The sequence below is a fragment of the Podospora pseudocomata genome, chromosome 7, assembly GCF_035222375.1.
Source record: "Podospora pseudocomata strain CBS 415.72m chromosome 7, whole genome shotgun sequence".
NCBI classification, from domain to species: Eukaryota; Fungi; Ascomycota; class Sordariomycetes; order Sordariales; family Podosporaceae; genus Podospora; species Podospora pseudocomata.
This window is the reverse complement of record NC_085891.1, coordinates 2,952,088-2,975,474: the sequence shown is the minus strand read 5'-3', so window position 1 is coordinate 2,975,474 and position 23,387 is coordinate 2,952,088. Positions and strand designations below refer to the sequence as shown.

Below are 23,387 nucleotides of genomic sequence, written 5' to 3'. Positions count from 1 at the left end.
AACTAACTATAACCCTCCATTGATGCGGTCAACCTAACGTTTTCACCACCGCGCGCGCTACCTACCTTACCCTCCTCTGTTTGAGCACATCGCTTGCTCTTTAAATCTTTTCCAACGTAACGGGCAGCACCCACCACCGCCCATCATCATCATCATCAATCAATCAATCAATCAATCAATCAATCGATCAATCAATTCACCATGGCCTCCTCCTCAAACACAACCACCGCCTCCTACCCTCCCCTCCCACCCCTACCATCCTACGAGCTAAAACCCCTCCCGGACCTCTTACCCTTCATCTCAGACTTTTGGCTCTCCATCATCCTCCCCCACGTCGCCTACTGGGTCGTCTCGGGCATCTTCCACCTCATCGACACGTACGACCTCTTCCCCCAGTACCGCCTGCACACGCCCGAGGAGATCTCGCAGCGCAACCTCGCCTCTCGGTGGGAGGTCGCGCGGGATGTTGTCTTGGAGCAGATCCTCCAGGTGGCGACGGGCGCGTTCTTGAACCTGACCGAGGCGAAGCAGATGACGGGGTCGGAGGGGTACGATGTGGCGGTGTGGGCGAGGCGGATCAGGATCGCGCAGAGGGCGCTGCCGAACATGCTCGGACTGGTGGGGTTGAACGCGAGGGGATTGAGCGAGAAGGTTGCTTTAGGGGGGTACCCTCTGCTGGCGGGGGCGCTGGCGGGGGGGGATTACCCTTTTCTGACGACGGAGCTGGTTGTGGAGGGGGGGAAGAAGGCGGTGATGGAGACGGTGCCGGCGTTTGCGGTCTGGGAGGTTGTGCTGGCCAAGTTGATGTATTGGGTTGTTGTGCCGGGGTTTCAGATGTGGGTTGCGGTTGCGGTGATGGATACGTGGCAGTATTTTTGGCATAGGGCTATGCATGTGAATAAGTGGATGTATAGTATGTTTCCACCTCCCCTATTTTGTTACTTGAGAGTAAGGGAAAGCTAACGTGACTGGTGCCGTGTAGCAAACTGGCACGCCCGCCACCACCGCCTTTACGTTCCCTACGCTTACGGCGCGCTTTACAACCACCCGGTCGAAGGCTTCGTCATGGACACGCTTGGAGCTGGCATTGGGTACAAGCTCTCGTTCATGACCAACAGGATGGGCATGCTGTTCTTTGTGACGAGTATGATGAAGACCGTCGACGACCACTGCGGGTATAAGCTCCCCTGGGACCCGCTGCAGCACATCACGAGCAACAATGCCGCCTACCACGACATTCACCACCAGAGCTGGGGCATCAAGTCCAACTTTTCCCAGCCCTTCTTCACCATCTGGGACAGGTGGCTGGGGACCAAGTGGGAGGGGGATGTGCAGCTCAAGTATGAAAGGACAAGGGCGAACGCGGCGGCCAAGGATGAGAAGAAGAGGTTGGTGACGGGGAAAGAAAGGAATGGGAGTGTGACGGTGAATGGGAAGGTGAAGGCCAAGTGAAGATACTGGGTCTGATAAATATGATATATGGGACTGTTAATGAAGGGATAACGCTACCTATGTGCTTTTTTTTTTAATGGAGGAGGGGTGGTGGGTTTGGAAAGGATAATTTGGAGGGGGTAGGAAGGGAGGTGGGAAAACCAAGTGGGCTTGGTGGTTGTGGTTTTTTTTTTTTTTTTTTTTTTTTTTTTTGTTGCTTTCAAACAAACCTGTAATAAGATTCTTCTTGTGGGGTGGTGGTGGTGGTGGTGTTTAGTAATGGAGACTCCTCTGGCTTCTTTCTTGGCTCCTTTCTTGCTGGGCAAAAGGGGGTTGAGGGAGAGGGGTTTGGGGGAATTTGTAGTTACTGAAGTTGTATTTTTTGGGGTGGTTTTTGATACTTTTTTTTGTTTCGGCTGGGTGTCAGTGATGTGTTGTTGTGGGTTTTGTGAGTATCATAGCAGGGAAGCTATACAAAAATATATGTTCTGGGGGAGGTGGGGGGCGTCGGTTGATGGGACGCTTTGTTTTTGATGTGGTAAAGGAATTGGATGGTTGGTACCTGCGTGTTAGGTAGGTACGGTTGGCTGTTGTGATCGATGGGAGGACAGCAGCAGGGAGATGGGTTCGTTCGCGTGTACGTACGTGCAGATATGATGAATGGGTTGGGTTGCCTGGGTGGTTGCAAGCAGTCGGGGAGAGGCAGAGAGACGTGAGGGGGGGTCATGAATATAATGTGTAATATGACTATTTGAATCAGGCCTCCCTTTATCATCATCACAATACTACTACTCCTGATCCGCCATGTCTTATTGGGATTGTATATAGTGAGATTTTCTGGGATACATGGGCGTCTCGGTATCCTCAGCGGCACGACACACATTTCGCCATGGGGAACTTGTTGTTTTGTTTGCTTCTTGTTTTGTTTGGGCATATGACTCGGGTAGGGGCTGTAAGCAGAGCGCAGAGGAAAGAAATCGGGAGGTCGGGGAGTCGGTCTTGAAAACGGGCCTGGGTGAGGGTTGTGCCACTTCCCTCGAAGATGGCGGGTCTTATAAGACCCGTTTTCTTTCAATCTTATATGAAGGTATTGTGGGGCAACATCAACGGGAACGGGGACGGCGCGGTGGCGCGCCGGGTGGCTGCATGTGGGTTATTATCTGTTGTTGTTGAGGGGGGGTTGTTCGTCCGAAGCTGATCAAATGTTTACAACAAGCTTGATACATACATGATGATGAGAAATATTCCGGACTATTTTACTATTACCACTACCAAGATGATGATGATGATTGCGGACGTAGGAGAATTATGATCTGGAGGAGACTTTGACTCATGGTGATGTCCGAGACATATAGCACAGTGTACACGTACGCAAGGTAAGGTAAATGGTGATGCTGCTGCTGCTGTGAGATGGTGGGACTGCATGATGGGATGTAGAGCTGGGGAAGGGAATGGAATTTGATTGCTTCTGTTTACGGGGGAGACTTGGAGAAATGTTCTTTTTTGCCGATCTGTATGACCTGTTGTTTCTGATCCGCAGACGGACGGAAGCAAAGGAAGGAAGAATGGAAGAAAGTTTGCTTTTGATCAACGGTTTGGAAGGGTGGAGGATGCATATTACATATGTGAGTCTCGGTTCCTTCGGGTGGGATGGTCCGAGAGGGGGTGGGTTGGTGCCTGAGTTGAGTTGGGGGGGAGGGCTGGTTGTCAGCAGGTTGTTGTCCCTGAGGAGGAGGAGGAGGATGAGATAGATGATGGTTCGTTCCGGGTGCCTGGATGGTGTGAGCGGAGGGATGAGGCGGGAGATGTTCATATTTGATTGAGTCAATTCGAAGCAATTATTTACGGAGGGCATTTTATCGTCTGGTGAAAGCGCTTCTCTACTTGAAACATGGCGATTGCTGCAGCATAATGCGCCCATTGGCCAATCAGTGTCGTTGGTAGTGGGTCCCACGGTCCAGATTTAGCTGCTGGACCCCTGGCAGTTGATGGGACGGCGTGAATGATCTCACCATCCCAGCCCGCTCCATCGTCGTCGTCGGCCGACAGGGCCACACAGGGCGCATGGACGGCTGAACTCGAAAGCCCTGAACCAGATTTTTGTCTTTCTTTGGGTTTCTATCTTTTTTTGCGCAGTCTCCTCTGATACCTCTGAGGTGTCACCAACCCCAGTTCAGAGCCTCGACGAACTCGAGAATCTCACATGATCCCACAGCTCTGTCTCTATCCGGACTTGTGCGACAAACACACAGAGCAGCAGTTCTACTGTAAACAATTGCCCAACAATGAAATGCCTCGAGAAGCGGGAAGTGATGCAACCATCCGCTAGATCGACTGCACCCTCGATCCAATTTGACAATCGATGGTGCATGAAGGCCAGGGGTCTCCCGGCGACGGCCCTGGCGAGATTGGCGGTGCATGAGGACGGCCCAATCCCAAGCCAGCTTGCGTCCCTCCAAGCTGTCCCAATTCGATCACCAAAGACACCAGGGTCGGCCAGCCCGGGGCAAGCCTGTGAGGGCTGGGGACGATGGGTGGTCCACCGTGTTGACACAGGTGCGAGACAAGCAGGTTTATTGCTTTAAGCAAGCCTGGTCCTCGTCACCACTCTCACAGCCCCCCTCCCTCTTTCTCATCTCATCCTCCCTCGATGATTCTTCACCATCGTCTCTCCGCTTCTCTCTCTCAGGGTTCCATCGCTTCACTTTAACCGCGTTGACGCTGCGGCACAGGATTACGGCATACTACCCACCCTGAGACAGTCGACCGTGAAGCGTGGTTAAGCGCCAACCACTCAGTCGCTGTTTGCTCAGAATCACGGCGCTTCCGGGCCCTCTCTCATCCCTTCCATTGGCTACACGCCGCATCCTCCAATTCCCTGCGTCTACACGTTGCATCCCAACAGCCTGCCACGCGTGGACCAACAAAGCCATTGTTCCACTTATAAGACGATCCGGGATCACCCATTCACCACAGCCCTGCCTTGCCTCCTCTGAGAAGAGACTCGCACTTGAGTCTCAGCCTTTGTGTAATTCGGCATGGATCCGACCGCTACCCTCTTTACCTTTATGTTGTGAGTTCTTCTTGAGCTTTGGTCTACTTTTACTCTCGTTTTATATACCTCGACACACAAACCAATCTCGATATCTCTCTCCATCTCTCAACAACCTGTCACTCTCTCTCAACACACGCAAAACATATTCACTCTTTTCATATCTTGTCTTGTGTGTTCGGCATCTAGCTTCGCAGTCTGGCCCTGTGATTGCTACTTTTCGGTCTCTCTCTCTCTCTCTCTCTCTCTCTCTTTAATAATCAAGCTGTTGCTGTATGTTTTGATTTTTGATTTTGATTTCTCAAGTCTATCAAGTCTACTACCCTTACAGCCCACTGACATACAGCACAGGCAAACCCATCCTTCAGTAAATACTGTACATCTTATTGGATCCTGGGACAACTTCAACAAGCCATACACAATGGAACGCGACAGCAGACGGAACAAGGGTCAGTGGAGGGGGTGCCACAACTTTGAGGACATCATCTGTGATGGCGATGTTGGAAACGCCCCAAAGCGGAGTGGTGGACTCAAGATGGGACAGACGTACTACTACTATTATGAGGTCAACGGGTCATCCGAAATTCACGATCCCTCCTTGCCCTCGACCACCGCCTGCCCATACCTTCCCGGCCAACCAGTCAACACCCTCTGGATCCCAGTCGAGCAGTCTCTTCGCAAGCGTAGCGGGTCATTGAACTCCCTTCGCTCAACCGACTTCAAGACCATGGACCCTGCAGCCAAATATGCGAAGCTCAAGCCAGCCGCACCCATCGTTGACACTGCCGCTGCACCTCGGCGCTTAGACACGGCGCCGCAGCGCATGCAGCAGCAGCACAAGCGCTCAGCCCGCAGCATCTCTCCCGGGTCGGGCTGGTCTTTCTCGCCGCGCAAGCTCTTCAGCCGCAAGACCAGCTCCTCTTCGCTCAAGGAGTCGACTCTGCCGCCAACAGCAATGTCTGATGATGAGCGAGCCACCGCGCGCTCGGAGGGTTCCCGGTCGAGGGACATCTCCCCCGAGTCTCTTCGTCGGTTCTTGGTGGATGACGCCCCTTTGGAAGAGGAGCAGTCTGCCAACAACACACTAGCCATCCCGGAGGACATTGTTGAAGAAAACGAAGACGACGACAACTTTGCTACTTCGGCTGTGTCAGAGTTTATGCAGTACACTGGGCTGTCTCCCCCTCCTCAACGGGGTGCTTCGCCCGCTCCTACTATCGCCCCTGCCTCGCTTTCAGTAGAGTCGGTGGAACTCCCTGGCTCATCACCCCTCCCCGTCAGCAGGTTTAGCAACCTCCCTAATCAACCTTCTCCTATCGTCCCTGTTTCATCGCGCACTGGCGTCCTCCGATCCAGGTTTACCACTGCGCCACCGGCGGTGTCGGAGCCGCAATCCCCTGACTCGGTCGGTGGCGTGCCCGGGTTCTACCACTCGGACAATGATGATATCGATGCTGAGGATGATGATGGGGAGGAGGAAGAGGTTGAAGAGAAGAAGAGTGAGGTGGCGGGGTTGGGATCAAAGGTCAACAAGTCAACATACAGCCTGCCAAAGACTGCGGGCACGGTGGGGGATAAGCCCTTCGAGAGTGGACTTCCGGTGTTGGGGGGGTTGGGGGGTGGGTTGGTGGATGATTTGAGGGAGGAGTTGGGGTGGATGGCGGATTTTATTACTGCTTAGATTTAGCTATCTGGCTTGGGGTCACAAAAAGGGGTTTTTTTTTTCATCTTTTTTTGGGGGGTTTGGATTTGGCATAGCAAATGGATAGAATTGGGGTGGGTCAGCGTTTGGTATTTATAAAAAGGGGAGGCAAAGGGAGGGCTGGGACTTTCTTGGGAGGGATTTTTTAATGGGGTTTTGGTGTTTGGGGGGTAGGGGAAATGAGGGTATGACAGAACCTGATTGATGGGTGATGGATGGTATGGTTGATAGGATAAGGGGGGGAAATGAGAGGAGAGAGGATATAATATTTCAATTATAAGGTGAAAACCTGTCTTGATGTTGCAGTTCGAGGTGAAAAGAGAAACACAGGATTTTCTTTTTACCTCGAACTACAACATCGAACGGTTTTTTATCTTGATATAACCTACTACTGCCCTTACCACTGTGAACATGACCAAGTTGGAATATATGTAGACTCCAGAGTTGACACGCATAGTCTCGGCAAAATAAAAACAAACAAAACACCATTTTATTTTCCATTCCCCATGCATGAACCAAAAAATTTGCAAACGTTTCCCATTCCTTTCCCTTCCCATATTTCCCAGCCCATAAAACTCCCAAAAATGCAAACCCTCTCCCAATCTATCTTCTCCCTTCTTTTTGTTTATTTATTTATCTTCATTTTCTCCTTTTCATATTTTCTCCTCCCCCATCATCACCACCTACCCACCCACCCCCTAAGCATTCACCTCCTGAAACCAACTCCTCAACACCCCCGCCAGCGCCCCCGGCAAGTCCTCCAGATTGTGCACAATCAAGTAATACTCAAACGGAAAACTATCCAGATACCGCCTCACAACCGGCACTCCATCAGCCCCAAACCTCGCCTCCTTCAGCTCGAGCACGCTATGCCCCTTCTTATCCCTGACGTCGTCCATGACAACAAAAACAACCATCACCCTCTGCTCCGTCGCCTCCCTCAGCAGCGGTCTCAGCCTGGCATGATCCCTCGACTGGACCAGGCCGTCAGACAAGATTAGCGCTAATTGCCAGAGATCCTCCCCTCCCTGGGACATTAGGCGGGCGTCACGGAACTGATCGATCACCCCGCGCATGAGCTTGATCATATCCGTCCCGGCAGACTGAAAGGTGAAATTCTGGAGGACCCTCGCGCCTGTGTCGCCAGAGGAGAAGGAGGGTGAGGTTAGCGAGTGGGCGGTAAAGACTTCTTCTCCGAAGCCCAGGACTCCAATTTGGCCTGATTCGAGGATTGTCAAAGCGCGGGCGACCATCACTAATGATTCGAGCGCGAGACGGCCAGAGGAAGACCTGTTTTCGTCAGACATGGAGCTGGAGTCATCCACACATAACAGGATTTGATATGCGCGCTTGGAGGGGATGGCTCTCCTCATCCAGATCTTGTCCCGCTTGTACGACGAGGCGATGTAAGGGATTATTTTCTTGATGTTAAGTCGCTTTCCTGTGCGGAAGGAGCCCGAGAGCTTGGTTGATTGGGTTGGGGCGAGGATCAGCCTCAGTTGGGAGGACAGAGACTGGGAAAGGCCTTGGGTTTTCTGCTGGAAGGTCGACCAGAGCTCTAGTGCCTCGTCGTAAGGGCGGAGAGGGCGGTCTTCATCCGTAAGATGGGTGGCGGAGAGTTGAGTAGAAGTTTCTTGAACGTCTTCGTCTTCGGCGCCGTTCGGGGCGGATTCGTCACCGGGGTTCTTGTTGTTGTCTGGAGCGCCCCGGTGGGTAGCCACGCCTGAACGGCCGTCCTCACGCTCGTTCTTGATGCCATCTTGGGGTTCGGCCGGCTCGGCATCCTCCATATCGACATCGCCCCCTTCCTCGGGTTGTTCATCTTCGGGAAGAACCTGCTGCCCTTGCTCCTCCATCTCGTTGTCGATGGCCATAGCATCATCCATGGGTTTTGCCTCCTCGTCCGTCGCCGTCCCCAAAGCCTGCGCGTCTGCCTCGGCGGCGTCATCCTGCAGATGCTGAAACTCGGCCTTGGACATGTCCTCCGCCTGCTTCTCGGGCCTCTCTTGATCGTCAGCCGCCTGGATGTCCTTTTGGTTGCGATACCACCTCTCCAAAGCATCACCCAGCTTCTTGAACGGCTGAGCCTGCTTGGAGTCATCCTCCGGCTGATCAGAAGGACCCTGCTCCTGGTCCATCGTCGACAATTGACCCTCCGTACCAGGCGCCTTGTCTTGCTCGGCCTGCTGCTTGCTCACAGCGCCAGACTCCCTCTGCGCAGCCTTGTTCTCCGTCTCATCCTGCTCCACATCATTCGCATCATCTTGCGCCTGACCACCCCCGTTCTGAACCTCGCTAGGCGCGACTTCATTCTGATCAGCACCACCGCCATCATCCTGCATCGGCTTGGGCTTCTCCTCTTCATCTTCCCTGCCTTCGTCCCCTTGCTCGTCAACATCCATCTCCTCTTCTCTCTCACCCGCCGCATCAATCTTTTCTTCTTCTTCTGCCCCCGCCTCGTCAATCTCCTCGTCTTTCTGATGTTCTTCCTCTCCCTTTTCTTGTTCCTCGCCATTATCGCTATCAGCATCATCCTCCCCAGTTATCTTCTCCTCTTCATCAATCTTATCAGGATCAACGTCACTCAACCCATCCAAATCATCTTCCTCCTCCCCTTCACCATCACTGATGTCAACATCCATATCCTCGGGCAACGCCAACGTCTCCTGCTCATCCACATTTTGATCCTGCTTATTCAACTCCTCCATCGCCACCCCCTCATTCTCATCCCCCGGCTCCCCTTCCTCTTCTTCATCTTCCCCTTCTTTATCTTCCTCTCCTTTCTCATTCCCCTCCCCTTTATTTTTTTCCTCCTTCTTTTTATCGTCTTTCTTCTCCTCAGCAGCAACAGTATCACTCTCATCCCTCTCCCCCTTCTCCCCCTCCCCCTGCTGATCCTTCTCCGCCTCATCCTCCCCACTCCCATCCCACATCTTCTCATCCACCGCCGTAGGATCAAGATCATCCACATCCCCAGCCTGCTCATCCACATCCTCATCATCCCCCTCATCATCACTCCCGTCCTTATCCTCCTCTTCCTCATCCTTACCCGCCACATCCCCAAGCTCACCCTCCAGCTCATCATCCCCCATGTCAACCGCGTCGTCGTGCTCCTCAATGTCACCCTGCGTGTTATTATTCTTGTCTTGAGCCAGCTCGGTGAGGTCCTCGTCAGGTTGGATGTCCTTGCTGATATCCTCTGCTCCTTCCCCGTCGCCGAGGCCAGTGCCGTCGTTTTCGACGTTGCCGGTTTCGTTGGACTTCTCGTTGGACGGTTCGCTGGGCGTGCAGAAACCTTGGGAGGAGATGATGGCGAAGGAGGTGGAGAGGGTGTAGCCTAGGCGGCAGAGGGTGCGGTGGAGGGAGGTGAATTGGGTGATGTTTTCAAGGCAGGAGGCCGAGTATTGTTGTAGGATGGGTAGAACTAGTCGTAAAATCGGGGTGGCGACTGATGGTGTGGGAATGGAGCGGAGCTGGGAGATTAGAGAGTTGATGTCGTTTGTGATGGTGGGCATACGGAGGGCGTCGATGGACTTTTGGAGGGCCTCCCCGTATGTCACAAGCCAGCTTGGGTCTTCTGTTGTTGCGGGGAGGGTGGAGGCGACCTTTTGGAAGTTTTGCAGGGCGACCAAGATTTTGCTTGAGAGGGTCAGGGCTGAGTTGGCAAAGGTGTCGATACCAGAGTGTTGGGGGCCGTTGGTGATTTCGGCGGTGGTTTGGATGTCGGTCCAGAGGTTGATTTGCTCCATCACAAATGCCAGATCAGGACGCTCTTGAGCGAGGACTGGAAGGTCAGTCTTCAAAGCGGCCAACTCCCTCTCGACGTCGGCTTGGAGAGTCTCCTGGGGCAAGGAAACAAAACCCTCGGGAAGCTGAGGCAGATTCAGCTGAGTCTTCTCCAACTTGGCAAACGTCTCAACCCAAGCACCCAACCTAGACTCGACAGGCTCATTGTCAATCTGACCAAGCTTGCCGTGAACATCAACAAGATGAACACCAAACTTGACAATCTGCACCAACCACTTCAGCACCTGAGCGTAGTTGGTCTGCTTGGTCTCCGGCGCAAAAGAGCCTTCTCCAGCAATAGAAAGCTGCCTGACGTAGGCAATCGCCTCCTCGAGTGCCTGATCAGCATGCGCAGTCTTGGACAAAAACTGCCTCTGCTTGAACATGACATGCAGCACGCCCTCAAAGAAACCAACACTCCTCCCCACAACCTCCCTGTTGAGATCCTCATTATGATCATTGGCAGCCTTGCGGACCTTGGGAGCTAGGTCAAGAGTCTTGTGGTAAAAGTACTCAAGCGCGTCCAATTCCGGCCCAGAAAGATGAGGCACCAACCCCGACCCAACAAGAACCTTTTGCGTACTGCTCTGCTTGTCGAGAATGTTCGTGCCCAAGTTGCGGCTGAAGCCCATAGCGCGAAGGGTCTTGAGGGTCTCGCTAAAGAGCGTAACCTTGCGAGTCTTGAGATGTCTCACAGCCTCCTTATTCTCATCCGTAAGGGTGCTAGGCGTCTCCTTCCTCAACTCGGCAATTGAAGAGACCAAATCAGTGATGTACTCATCCACCGTCTTCGCAGCCCCAACAACACCCGCAGGCAGCGAGCCATGTCTCCCCATAGCCTTCAGCACCCCGGGTAGATTCACCATCCGACTCCACTGAGGATGAGCCTCAATCCCAGGGACCATCTCCCGACACACCTCGGTAGCCTTGGGATCCACACTGTGCTCAACCTTTTTGACCACCATCTCCCCCTCAACAACCCCCTCATACTTCTCCTCCGGCAGCCCCTGATCAGTAATGACCCTGACAGGCTGCTCCAACACCGCCCTGAACTTCCTCACAAGCTTAAACAGCTTCTCATGAGACTTCCGTGCACTCGCCCTCAAAGCCTCAATATTCTTATCCCTCCACTTCCCCATCAACAACACATCCTTCATACTCCTATCCAGCGGCTGCCTCCCATTCTTGATATATTCCTCCACCTTGCCCAGATACCGTCCATAGTACCTGATACTATTCTCCACCGCATCGCCAACAACGCCAAACTCCTTCTCATCCCTCGTCAGCAGATCAAGCTGGCTCTTCAACTGCCTCAACAACCCCAACCGCGCTTTGAACTGCCCAACAGTGCAGCGATCACCAGTAAAGTACGTCGAGAGGGTTTCCAAAAGTTCAACCGCATACTCCTTGAGCAACCCCTCCTCAAGAAACACGCACGACTTGAGGATAACGTCATTGTACGCGTCGAACCAGAAAGCTTTGGCCGCATCATGCGTCTTCTTGACCTCGACATCCAGCAACCGCGACCAAGACGACAGCTCCAACCTCCTCCAGTCACAAATCGTATCCCGCAGCTTCTCATACAGCGCCACAGCCTTATTAGCAGCCGTAGCCCAGCCGCCTTCATGCCACTCGTAAACATGAGCATGCAGCTTCTCAATCGCTGTGATAATCTTGGCAAGCGGGTCGTCAATAGCCATCTCGAGAACCTTGTCACACGCAAGGATAACATCAGCAAGCGTTTGATGATGGCCAATCTCGTCGATCCCTTGCAGTTCAAGGAACCGATTGCGGATGGCATTAACCAGGTTCAAGACCTTGCGAACCTCAGCGAGGTGGGCATCAGTGTAAAAGTTGTAATCGCCCGTCTCGACACTAGCCGAAAAGGCCTTGACCGAGTCCTCAAACACAAGCAGCGTAGCGGGGAGTAGCATGGCGTCCATCTCCGGGCCCGTTTGCCCACCCTTTGATCTGGCGACTGTCCTGGCAACCTGTGTGCAAAGCTCCTTGATCATCACCTGCGGCTCTTGATTTCCAAGGAAAATCTTCTCATGCGCCTCGGCGAGCATCACCGCGAGATCCTTGCCCGACCGCTTCGACTTTTTGGGCTTCCTGACCTTGGTCTTGTCGTGATCATCATCGTCGCCCTCGTCTTGATAATCAGGGAAGAGGCTGTCGAATTCCTGCCGGTCATACTCCTTCTCGTCCTCCAAGCTGCCCTTGTGGACATAACTCAGTCCGCTAGCTTCGACTTCCTTGCGCTTGTCCTCTTCAAACTTCTTGCTGTAGACTTCGTGGATGAAGGCCAGTGACTCAAAGAGCTGTTTCCTCATGGATGGGGGAAGTTGATTCCTGCCTTCAACAGCAGCAACCGTCTGGACAAAATACAAGAACGCAAAGTTTCTCAGGGGAAGATCCTCCGTCTCGGCGCGGTAGACCGTCCCCTGAAGGAAGGGCGTGACAGAGACCAAGACCTCGGATTTGTTGTCCTCGTCTTCGTTATCCTCAGATGCCGTGGCAGGGGGTACAACACCCCTCCCAAGGGAAAGGCCCATCTTGAGGCAGCGAAGGAAACTGACCAGCGGCATGGTCAGATCCTGATAAGCCCCAAACCGGGAAGTCAACCGGTGAATAAGAAGCGAGACGTTCTGCTCCACCAGCGAAAGCTCCTCAGTAACCTCAGTCGAAGACGACATGATAGACTTGAGATGCGTCGTCGCAACATCGTTCGCCAAAAGGGCACCGAGAACATTGCTAAACTCCCCCTGCAAACTGCGCAGCTCACCACCCCCAGGACGGTAAATCGACTGAACCGCAGGCGGCTCTCCCAACCCACCCGCCTCCTCAGCCAGAGCTTTCAATCGGATGCCCGTCTTCTGCCCGGTAAACGCCACCTCAAAGGCCTCAAGAGCGGCAATCTCCCTCTGAAGACCCACGTAAAGCTCATGATGCTCCTCGGCCTCAATCTGCGCCCGATGATGCGGATCAAAGATCTTATCCGGCACAAAAAGCGTCACACACCCCAGCGCAAACCTCACCCACGCAATGCTCGCAAACGCCGACCTAGGCTGCAACCCCTTCCTCGCCGCCACCAGCGCCAGCAAAGCCTTTGCAAAGTGACCTCTGAAAACCTCCACCACATGCCCCGGCCAATCTCCCCCCTCCATCATCTGAAGCTGCTCACTCTGCTCCAACCACCCCCCCAACTCCCCCAACTCCACCGCCCCCATCCTAGCCCCCTTGACCAAACTCTCAAACAACACCTCCACTGCCCCTTTCCGGGACGGGTCATGAGCACTCATCACCTCACCCATCAACCTCACCAAAAGCCCCTCCGCCTTCCCCAGAGGATCAGCAGCAAGCGCCTCACTCGCCCCCGCCAACGCCCGCCCCATGATAGGCATCTCCACCTCCAAACTCCTCAGCTGGCCCAAACTCGCCGAAGCCGCAGCCTCATACCTCCTCAACAACGCCTTTGAAAGCTCCCCCTCCCAAGGGTGCACCACCTCACTCCCCTGTCCCTGTTGCGCAAGAACACAATCCACCCCCTGCAAACCCGTCCCCTTCATACACTGAATCCTCATCAGACTGGCAGTAGGCAAGCTCGACAAAACATCCACATCACCACTCCCCTCCCGGATCCTCCCCCCGGTTGATATCCTATGCAACACCTCCACCTGCCTCAACCCCTCAAAACTACTCGCGAAAAAGGGCTCGTGAGCGGCAGAGTGCACCCCAATCTTTGCCTCCAACGCAGAAATCTCCTGTTGGAGGTCCTTGACGAGAGAGGCACCATCCACCTTCCCCGTGCGAACAACAGCATAGATCCTCGCCATGGAATCCTGAACTGTTCTCAGGGTGGCGATATCAACATCAACCCTCCACCTCATCTCATCAAACCTATCCGCCAACCTCTCCAGCTCCATCACTTGCTCAAGCGTAGCCTGGTCAGCAATAGGATCAGGACGTAAAGCCCGCCACATCGTCTCCATGGAGAGACCTGTCAGAAGCTTGAACCCAACGACAAAGTCCCGCTCGAGAAATTCCCCAATCGAGACAAGTAGTTTCTGAATCCCCTCATCATCTCGACCAGCCATGGCAAGAGATCGGCGGAGGAGGTTAGCACCCTGAGTCAAATGGGACTGGAATCTCGCTTCCTCAAACTGAGACGCAATGAGGAAGGAGAATGTCCTCTTCCAAAAGAGGACCACGCGGCGGAGGATAGCGCGGCGCTGTTTCCAGTTTCCAGGCTCGGCAGTGCTGGTGGAGATGTACCCCTTGATCGCCTTGGCAACCGACACCAAAAACCGGACAGAGTTGACCGTGGAGTCCTTGGCGAGGGAAGCGACCTTGTCCGCGACAAACGACCTCTGCAGGCGGTTCAACGAGGATGGCTTGCTGACGTTGACCTTGGAGAGTTGGCCAGCCATGGCTTTTTCTGCTTTTAGGATGTCGATAAAGAGCTCGTAGCAGACTGCCAGCCAGCAGGTGAGTCCCTCGCGGGCTTGGTCCAGGAGCGGCATCATAGGGGAGTTGATCAACGGGTGAAGAGGCATGAGCATCTTGTCCGGGGACGGGGTGTACAACCCCGCGATGGCCTCGCGGAGTTCACCGGCGTCTTCATGGTGGATGTAAGACAAGAGCAGGTCAAGATGTTGCAGGACGTCGGGTGATTGAACAGGAGATGGCGAGCCATCGCTGAGAGCCTCGCGGATGATGTTGATGTAAGCATCAAGACGGCTGCTGTCTCCAAGGGAGATGGCATCAAACGCCAAAGGAATAAGCTGTCCCTCTTCGGTACCCTGAGACGACGCCAACTTCGCAGCAGTATGGTATCTCTGAAGCGTCCCATCAACAGGTGCAATCCTCTCAACAACAACACTTGTCTCAGCAGGAAGAACATCAAGATAAATCTCCACCGAACGATTCCTCATAGCCCTCGACAGCTCTCCATACCTCGGATCGACCGTCAGGAAAATCCTAAAATCAGGATGGGGCTTAATGATCCTCGGCTCACCACCCGGACCACTGTGCTCATTGATGCTGAGGATACCATTCGGCCGTTCCAAGAGCGAGTTCAGTCTGTCCAGCACAGAAGCACTGCAAAGGTTGGCATTATCGAGGACCAACCAAGCGCCAGTCTCGACAGCCCGAACAATGACACCATCGAGCCACTCGAATCTCGGGTTCTCGAGCGTCAACGGCTTGTGCAAAGCCTCCTTTGCCTGATCCAAAAGAGTGGCGAGCTCCTGGTTGACAGCTGGATCGACCTGAAGGCTCTCAATGAGTGGCAGAAGAGTCTCATACTGATGAGCCTCCCTGGTCAAGGAGGACCCCAAGGTAGTCAACACATCTAGAGCCACACGCGCCACCATGCTTGGCAGAGTGCTGAGAATCTGGTCCTGAAGAGCCTGTCTGAACCTGGACAATGCCACTTGCACCTCACGGTGAGGATCAGCCTGCTCAAAGCCACCAATAAGATCCATGGCATCGACATCCGCATTAAGCGGGAAGATGACCATAGGCTTACCAGCCAAAGCCGCAACGTGGGCCAAAAGAGACGACTTCCCACTACCCGAAGGACCAACCAAGATACACGGCAGGTCCTGCTCAATAGCAATCAAAATCGACTCAATCTCCTTGAGCCTGGCAATTGGATCAATCGCCGGGAAATGCGTCGGCTGCGACAGCGCATTCCGCTTGATGGTAGCAAGCCCGACCTGGCAGAAATAGGGATTGATATCATGGTACAGGCCATGCTGCTCAGGCATCCGCTCAAAGATCTCAGCAAAGAGCTTGTTGACCGCCTCACGGTCACGCTCCGACCGGAAACGCTGTCGAATAATGACATCAAGATAGTCATCCGGCTTGCGGTCGGCCAAGAGGGCTTTGTCGGAAGTCAACAAATCGCCCCAGCGAAGGGTATCACGCAAGTTGAACTCCCACGGAGACCCGAGCGCACCAAACGACCGTCTGCCAACAACCTCATCATCAAGCTTCGACATAAACTCAATAAGACGATGCTGAGTATCCTCCCCAATCTTGGCGAACTTCTTGGCCGTAATATGAAGCAAATCCTCCTTGGTGAAGACGTCCGAGTAGACCACAGTGAAACGGTTGACAAACGAACTAGGAAGACCCTTACGACCACCGCCCTGGTGATGAGGATTCTGGGCAGCAAACAGCTTGAAGTCGGGATGGCGCTTGAAAACCTGGTCCAGTTCGGCAATGTACACCTCTCCACGATGGTCAAGACAGGCGTTCAGACCCTCCAGAACCGTCTGAGAAGCCAAGTTCATTTCCTGTAGAATCATGTCAGTCACAGCCCCCCTATCCCTGATCCAAAACAGTGTCACTTACATCCAACAAGACCCACTCCCCCTTCTGCATCGCCTCCAAAAACGGCGCATTCTGCCAGACAAAATTACCCGCCTCCGCCCCCTCCACCGGCACATCCGTACCAAACAGATCCATCAGATCTGTCTGATCACTCAGGTTGATCCTCGTCAACGGCCGTCCACAAGCCCTCGCCAAAGCCGTAATCAACGTAGTCTTGCCCACACCAGGGTTACCCTCCAGCAAAATCGGCTTCGTCCCTTGCAGCGCTCTAATCACGCGCATGGCATTCATCTTGGTGGTAGGAACGGCAAACTCATCACCGGCATCAGGCTTGGCAGCCTCGGACCTCTCGACACCAAAATCCCCTATGGAGAGAGCTCCGGGGGTGATCTCGAGCTCTGGCTCTTGAAAGTACAGTTGGCTGAGGTCCTTACCGCAAAGAGAACCAAGCTGCTCGAGACATTGCTGGCGCTGTGAGGCCATCTCCTTGGGGTCGACCGAGATGAGAGCGGAGGGGTTGGCACCGATGGTGTCGATAAACACCATGGCCGCACCGTGAAGAAGGGCGAGATCAGTGGATTTGAAGGGGCACGTGTTCATGAACTGGACCCAGGAGAGGATATCTCTGACCGAGAAAGCAGTAGCCGAAGAAGGACGGAAGGTCTTGCCAAACCAATAAGCGAACTCGACGATGATCTGGGAGACAGGCTTTGACTTGATGCTCTTCCCCTGCTTGAATCTCTTGTCGAGCTTGGAGACGACAATGTCATGAACATCCTCCACATCCGAAAAGGCGGGCACCCAAATCTCAGTGAAACGGTTGCGCAAAGCCGGAGAAAGCTCCTTCTTTCCAAAGTCGCCACCGGGGTTCATGGTAGCAAAGAACTGGAAGCCTTCGGTGCCCTGAACAAAAGAGTCGTCGACGCCCTTCTCGGCCAAAAGAAGCGTACGCTGAGGCTCAAGGACCGAGTTGAGACGCTCCAGGACCGAGTCATCTGCGAGAGAAATCTCATCAAGAAGAAAGTAGCTGCCCTCCCTCATGGCATGAACAAGACTACCGTCACTCCACTCAAACAGGGCCTTGCTTCTCGTGATCCCAGCATGAATCTTTGACCTCAACGCCTCCGGAACCCTCGCCAGCTCGTCAGCCGACAGAGTCCTATACCACTCCTGCAACTCCTCCAAAGCCCCCCTCTCCCTCCCAAGCAAACCCGCCAGCTCCTCCAAATCCCGGAACAGAGCATCCACAACCGCCCCCCTATTCCTCACCGGCCTCTGACTACCAATCAAATCCCCCGTCTCCGTATTCTGATGCGCATTCACAATGTGCAAACCCTGCCCCTCAAACTCGGCCAGCAACTGCACCACAGTCGTCTTACCACAACCCGTCTCACCCACCAGCAAAACCGGCTCATTGTTCTTGATCGCCCTCTTGACCAAAACATACAACCGCCTCATCGCCCTCGTCCAGATAACCCCCTGGCTATTCCTCGCCTTGACATTTCTCAGCTCAGGCGCAGTGTCAAGATCATACAGCTTGGCCGAGTCAATAGTGACCCTGAACTCCTGCTCGATAACCTTCCTAACCTCGTCCCTCTCCTCCGGCTTGCGGACTCTCTCAGCCAAAAGCATGTAGCCATGCTCAGCGATCTCCTGTCGTGTCTCCGACTCTCTAAGAGCCCACCTGAACAAATCTCTCAACGTAGCAAAAGAGTTCTTTTGCTCAAAAACACGGGACTCCTGACGGAGGCGGGTGAGCTGCTTGTAAACGTTGACGATTCTCCCGCAGTCAGAAGGGGCCGTGTTCCTGCTTCTCTGCTGCAAAATCTCTTTGAGTTCGCTTTCTGGAATATCATCAAAGTGAAGCTCCAAGAATCTGTTTCTGAAAGCGCGGGACAAGACTTTGCGGCCACCGTACAAGCCAGGGGGATTCTGCGTGGCGAACAAACAAAAGTTCTCTGCCGGCCGGACAATCTCTTGAGTTTCGGGGATGAGCAGCTCCCTGTTGTCGTCCAACAGGCGGTTGAGAGCTTCGAGGACATCGGTAGGCGCCAGGTTCAGCTCGTCGAGCACGATCCAGGAGCCTTCCCGCATGGCCTGGACGAGCAAACCCTCCTGGAACCTGAGCTTGCCTTCCGAATCAGAGACATAAGTGCCCAGGTATTCTTGGAGATCGGTGTGCTCGTGGTTGTTGATGCGGACAAACTTGTTGCCAGTGTAGTTGGCCAGGTACTCAATCATGCTTGTTTTACCTGCGGATGTGGGACCTTGGATGAGGATGGGGTACCTCCGAGTAGAGGTGGCGCGGACAAGGTTGAGAAGATTGCGCTCCACGTAGCGAGTGATGATGTAGTCGTCTCGCACAATGGGCTCGTGGTTGCCTTGGAGCAAGAAGTACTCATGGGTCTTGTCCCTGTTCTTGAAGGAGATATAAGGCTTTCCATCGAGGGGCTTCTTCGGTGGTTGAGTGAGAATATTGGACTTCCTGAGGAGATGCTGGTGGATAAGCGGCCTGACTGTGCGCTCCGACTCCTCGCTGAGCAGAGTAGTAAAGCACATGCAGAAACCCTCATACAAGGCACGGTCGAGTCCATACACAGGAGCCACATCGTTGGCGTATGTCAGGACCCGCGTCAGGGTACGCAAACTGAAGTGAGGAACCTCACTGGCCTGGTCGACCAACTGCTTCGCCTCTGCCCTCTGCTTGATCTCAAGATACAAATCAGCAACATCATCAGCCAAGCGGTCAATGGTGCTGTTGTTGCCCTTCAGATAAGTCTTAATGATGGTAAGCAAATCCTTCTTATCCCGATCGGGGCTCTGAACATATATCTCGGTGAAGCGAGATCTCAGACCGAGTGGGAGATCTCGCTTGCCCACATCGGTGGCTGGGTTCATGGCGCCGAAAACACGGAAGTTTGGATGTGCCTGGATCCTCTCGATTTCTCCCGTCTCTGAGAGAAGAAGAGAGGGTGTCGTCTGGAAGAGACCAGCAATGCTCTCCAGCGTGTCGGGCGAAGCAAGGTTGATTTCGTCCAGGAGAATCCAGTCGCCATTCCTGGCAGCCTTGACAATCTTGCCCTCGACAAAGGCAAAGGCGAAAGCACCCCCGCTGGCAACCTGCCTATCGAACTGATCGAGACTCTGAGAAAAGGTATCCCAGCGAGGTCTCAAGTCACGCAACCGTTGCAGCTTTGTCGACCCAGTCTTGCGGCGCTTGGCTGGCTGCTCCTCGGCTGGCTCATCTTTGGTCTGGGCGCTCTCCAGCTTCTCAAGAATAGCCTCAAACATCTTGGGAGCCTTCCGCCACTCCTTGGAGACTTCTCTCCACTTGCCCCTGACAAATCTCTTGGCAATACGATCGAGATATTCCCTGTTCTTCTCAGCAGAGACACCGGTCTTCTCAAGAAGATCCTCAAACTCCTCCTTGATGGGCATGGCAAGACTTTGGGCGCTGACCGGCTTGAAACCGCCAAGCAAATCACTGGCTTCGCTTTGTTGAGACAAATTGACGGCAACGAGCTGGTGACCGAGCGACTCGGCAAGTTGCTGAACCACCGTAGTCTTACCGATGCCGGTCTCACCGACGAGCAAAAGGGGCTCACGGTGCTTGACAGCAACGGCAATCTGCTCGAGCAGCCTCTTAGCATGAACGGTAGTAGCGAAGGGTCTCTTTGACTTGGTGATCCTGCCAGACCTCCGTGACTTGACAAAAGAGGCACGGCCAATCGTCAGCCGTGACTCGGAGTCCACCATATCGGGGATGTAATGTGAGAGATAATGCCGAACGCGTTCAGGGGAAAGATGCATCTCCTTGGCAATAGCTTGAATCAACAGATTGCGAGCAGCAATTTCATGAATGTTGCTGACGAAACAGTCCACAGCCTCCAGGAACATCCGGTCTCTCGTAGTATCCGTGACGGGCTCCTCCCCAGTCTTGACACCAGCCGAGCGCAGGATATCGTCCAATCTCCCGCACCACTTCAAAAGATCCCTCGTACCAATGGGCCGGTCCAACACCGTCCGCCCAAGAGACAGTCTCGAAGAACCACTCGTCGAAGCAATAAGCCTGTCGAAAACGGCCAAAATCCCAACCGTATACCTGTGCAGCAACGGATATCTCCCAACGATGACCTCCCTCAAGTCATCCCTCGGAAGAGCCTTGATATGCAGCAACTGCCACAACCGCTGCCCAATCATATTCGGTAGATTCTCCTTGTCGTTCATTCCCATCAACGTCCGAACCGTCGCAAACATCCGGAACCCACTGGTAGCCTGTATCCTCTCCCCACGCCCCGGAATCAGAAGCTCTCCACGCTCAATAAGGGGCAGCAGCGTGCTCATAACCTCGGTCGGCGCACGATCCAGGTCCTCAATCAAGACCCATCTTCCTTCCCTGACCGCTGTCGTCAAAACACCTGGGCGCCACGAGAAGGAACCGGGCTTCTCATCTGTCGTGTACAGCCCCAGAAGCATCTTGGCGTCCGTCTGCTCGTTCAGATGCAGCGTGACCATCTCACTCTGCTTCCCCAACTCCCTCGCAACCTCCTGAACCAACGATGTCTTGCCCGCACCGGACAGACCATGGAGCAGAACAGGACCTGGCTTCTGCAAAAGCCTGCCGAGATTCTCGAGATTTTCCACCGTCGTCGAAGTGAGCGCGAGAGTACTTGGCGTGTTCACAGGACCGAGGGGCCGTGGAAGGACAGTCTTGCCATATGTGACAACAAGAGGGGTAAGATTTTGAATTACTGGAGCAACCGGTCCTTCTTGCTGTTGCTGCTGCTCAGTCTGGATACTACTGCGAAGGCGCTGGACCTCTTGGCTCCTCGCATCCTCATACAGGCTCAGAAACGAATAATCCGCCCTTCTCCCGTCCAAATCCGCAATCAGGCTGGTGTCCTGGGCAATGTATTTGGTGAACAAAGCCTCCAGCTTCTGGTCCGAGGCGTCGTGGAGCTGGCAGAAAATCCGGATGGCGAGACATCTCACTGCAGGGTTGGCATGGGTGGTGAACAGAGACTGGAGCTGTGACGGGCTCGAGAGTGGTGAATAAGTTCTCTTGTCAAAATTATTGAGTCTCCATAAGGCGAGGAGAATAATGGGGAGGTCGATATCACTAAACGATGTCAAGTCAAGGTGGTCGAGTATTTGCTGTCCTGGTCTCAGTCCTCCGGCTCCTCCTCCCCCTTGAATATGCGATGTAAGAAACACAGACAGAGCCGGCGCAAACGGCAAGATCCTGGCAAACGACGCAAAAACTTTTACATCGAGCTTTGGGTGGGACAAGACCCATCTGGCGCAGATGTCGGCAAAACAGCTGTCCAAGTGGGCGAATATCCTGTCTGTGGCGGGCGCAATGAGGGCGGCCGTCGCGATGGCCTCTAAGAGCTGGCTCGAGTGAGTGTGGTGGTCCTGGATGATAAGGACCAGTTCCCGCGGCAGGAATTGGAGCGTGGCCGCGTCTCGGAGCAGAGACCGTCTCTGCAGACTCACGTCGATGGTGGCCATGATCGAGGATCCGTCGAAAATGGCGTGGAATTGTTTGTATCAAGTCTTGTAAAACAAAAGACTTGTTTGTTACTATCAAAAAATGTCGTTCCTTATCCCAACTTTTTTTTTCTTCACCTTCTCCAAATCGCCCAAAAAAAAAAGGTGGGGCAAGGGCCCGAGTCTCCAAATTCTCGACCTCCATGCATGAGCGGCCAGTGCCCACCTGCAGCATTTCAGCGACTGGGGGTGACCCACACAGCGCACCACACCGGGCACTGAAGCCGTCCCTTGTCACAGCGCCAAAACAGCGCCCTTCAGCACACCGGATTTATTTTGCTCCAGTGCAAGACTTTTAAGGTACAGAGTAGATGGCCCAAGCTTTCTTGAACATCATATTGCCAAGCTCTCCAGACGAACACCCCTGCGCCCAAGCTTCCCAGCCAATCAACCGCCAGCCAGAACTTTTCGTTCAACGACGGGCGAAAAAATCTCCGGGATTCACGACGACGACGAAGACGGAAGAGAACCAGCACGGCCGTAGCCACCCACAAGCTCACCACCTCGAACCTCTCACTTCACAATCCAGATCAAAATGTCCGTCTCGTGCAGATACGCCGCGCAATCCTGCGCCCGCCAGCTCCGCACCACCGCCGCCAGAACACCCCTCCGTACCTCCTCCGCCGTGGCCCTCCAAAGGAGATACAACTCAACCGAGACCAGCCCCAAGATCTCGGCCATCGTCGACCAGATTAGCCAATTGACCCTCTTGGAGACGGCCGACCTTGTTGCGAGCTTGAAGGTAGGATTATGTTCCCAGGAGGGGATTGTATACACGGTTGGAGGGGCAATATCAAATTACCACCACCGATAACCGAACTCAATAACCGGAACGGGACTACATTACAAGAAGACCATGTCACTAACGTGGCCTTTTTCTTTCCTTCCTTACCTATAGTCCCGCCTCAACATCCCCGACCTCCCCGTCGGTGGCTTCGCTGCCGCCGCCGCCCCAGCCGCCGCCCCCGCTGCCGTCGAAGAAGCCGAGGACGCCGCCCCGGCCGCCGCCGAAAAGACCCTCTTCTCCGTCAAGCTCATGGCCTTTGACGCCGGCGCCAAGCCCAAGGTCATCAAGGAGGTCAAGAATTTGCTCGGTCTCTCCCTAGTAGACTCCAAGAAGTTTGTCGAGAGCGCGCCCAAGCTCATGAAGGAGTCGGTACCAAAGGACGAGGCTGAGAAGATTGTCGCGACGATGAAGGAGTTGGGTGCTACTGTGGTGATGGAGTAAGGAGGGGAATTGGGGGATTTGGGTTGTTTGAAAGAATGGTTTTGCTATATCTGACTGGGAGGGGAAGAGGAGAGGTTGGATGGGTTGGGCAAGACCAACAACATGTGTGATGATGTATTAAAAAGAGAGAGAGAGAGAGAGAGACAGAGAGAGACAGCCCGTGGCTTTATTCGCTGCATGTACAAAAGAGAAAGAGGCATGTAACATTACAACTGATTATACCAACATCACCCCTACTTTATGATCATGTCTGTGAGGTGTCACAGGGAAACATACATCGCAAAGTTCTCCCAGAGAGA

General features: G+C 53.9%; 4 protein-coding genes across 4 annotated transcripts; 3 read left to right on the top strand and 1 right to left on the bottom strand.

Annotated features, from left to right (window-relative positions):
• Positions 1-201: 201 nt before the first annotated feature.
• SUR2 (Sphingolipid C4-hydroxylase sur2) lies at positions 202-1,452 on the top strand (the record flags this gene model as incomplete). The annotated part of the gene is made up of 2 exons (XM_062893855.1): positions 202-913; positions 983-1,452. The coding sequence occupies 2 exons, from the start codon at positions 202-204 to the stop codon at positions 1,450-1,452; spliced, it is 1,182 nt and encodes a 393-aa protein (XP_062739702.1).
• Positions 1,453-3,455: 2,003 nt separating this feature from the next.
• QC762_710090 (uncharacterized protein) lies at positions 3,456-6,669 on the top strand. The gene is made up of 2 exons (XM_062893854.1): positions 3,456-4,504; positions 4,835-6,669. The coding sequence occupies exons 1-2, from the start codon at positions 4,470-4,472 to the stop codon at positions 6,162-6,164; spliced, it is 1,365 nt and encodes a 454-aa protein (XP_062739701.1). The 5' UTR covers positions 3,456-4,469; the 3' UTR covers positions 6,165-6,669.
• A 214-nt stretch (positions 6,670-6,883) lies between these two features.
• On the bottom strand, positions 6,884-21,918 carry MDN1 (AAA ATPase midasin; the record flags this gene model as incomplete). The annotated part of the gene is made up of 2 exons (XM_062893853.1): positions 16,332-21,918; positions 6,884-16,273 (listed from the first exon to the last, which is right to left on the bottom strand). The coding sequence occupies exons 1-2, from the start codon at positions 21,819-21,821 to the stop codon at positions 6,884-6,886; spliced, it is 14,880 nt and encodes a 4,959-aa protein (XP_062739700.1). The 5' UTR covers positions 21,822-21,918.
• A 186-nt stretch (positions 21,919-22,104) lies between these two features.
• Positions 22,105-23,311, top strand: MNP1 (54S ribosomal protein L12, mitochondrial). The gene is made up of 2 exons (XM_062893852.1): positions 22,105-22,602; positions 22,759-23,311. Exons 1-2 carry the CDS (start codon positions 22,396-22,398, stop codon positions 23,086-23,088), a joined length of 537 nt encoding a protein of 178 aa, XP_062739699.1. The 5' UTR covers positions 22,105-22,395; the 3' UTR covers positions 23,089-23,311.
• Positions 23,312-23,387: the final 76 nt, after the last annotated feature.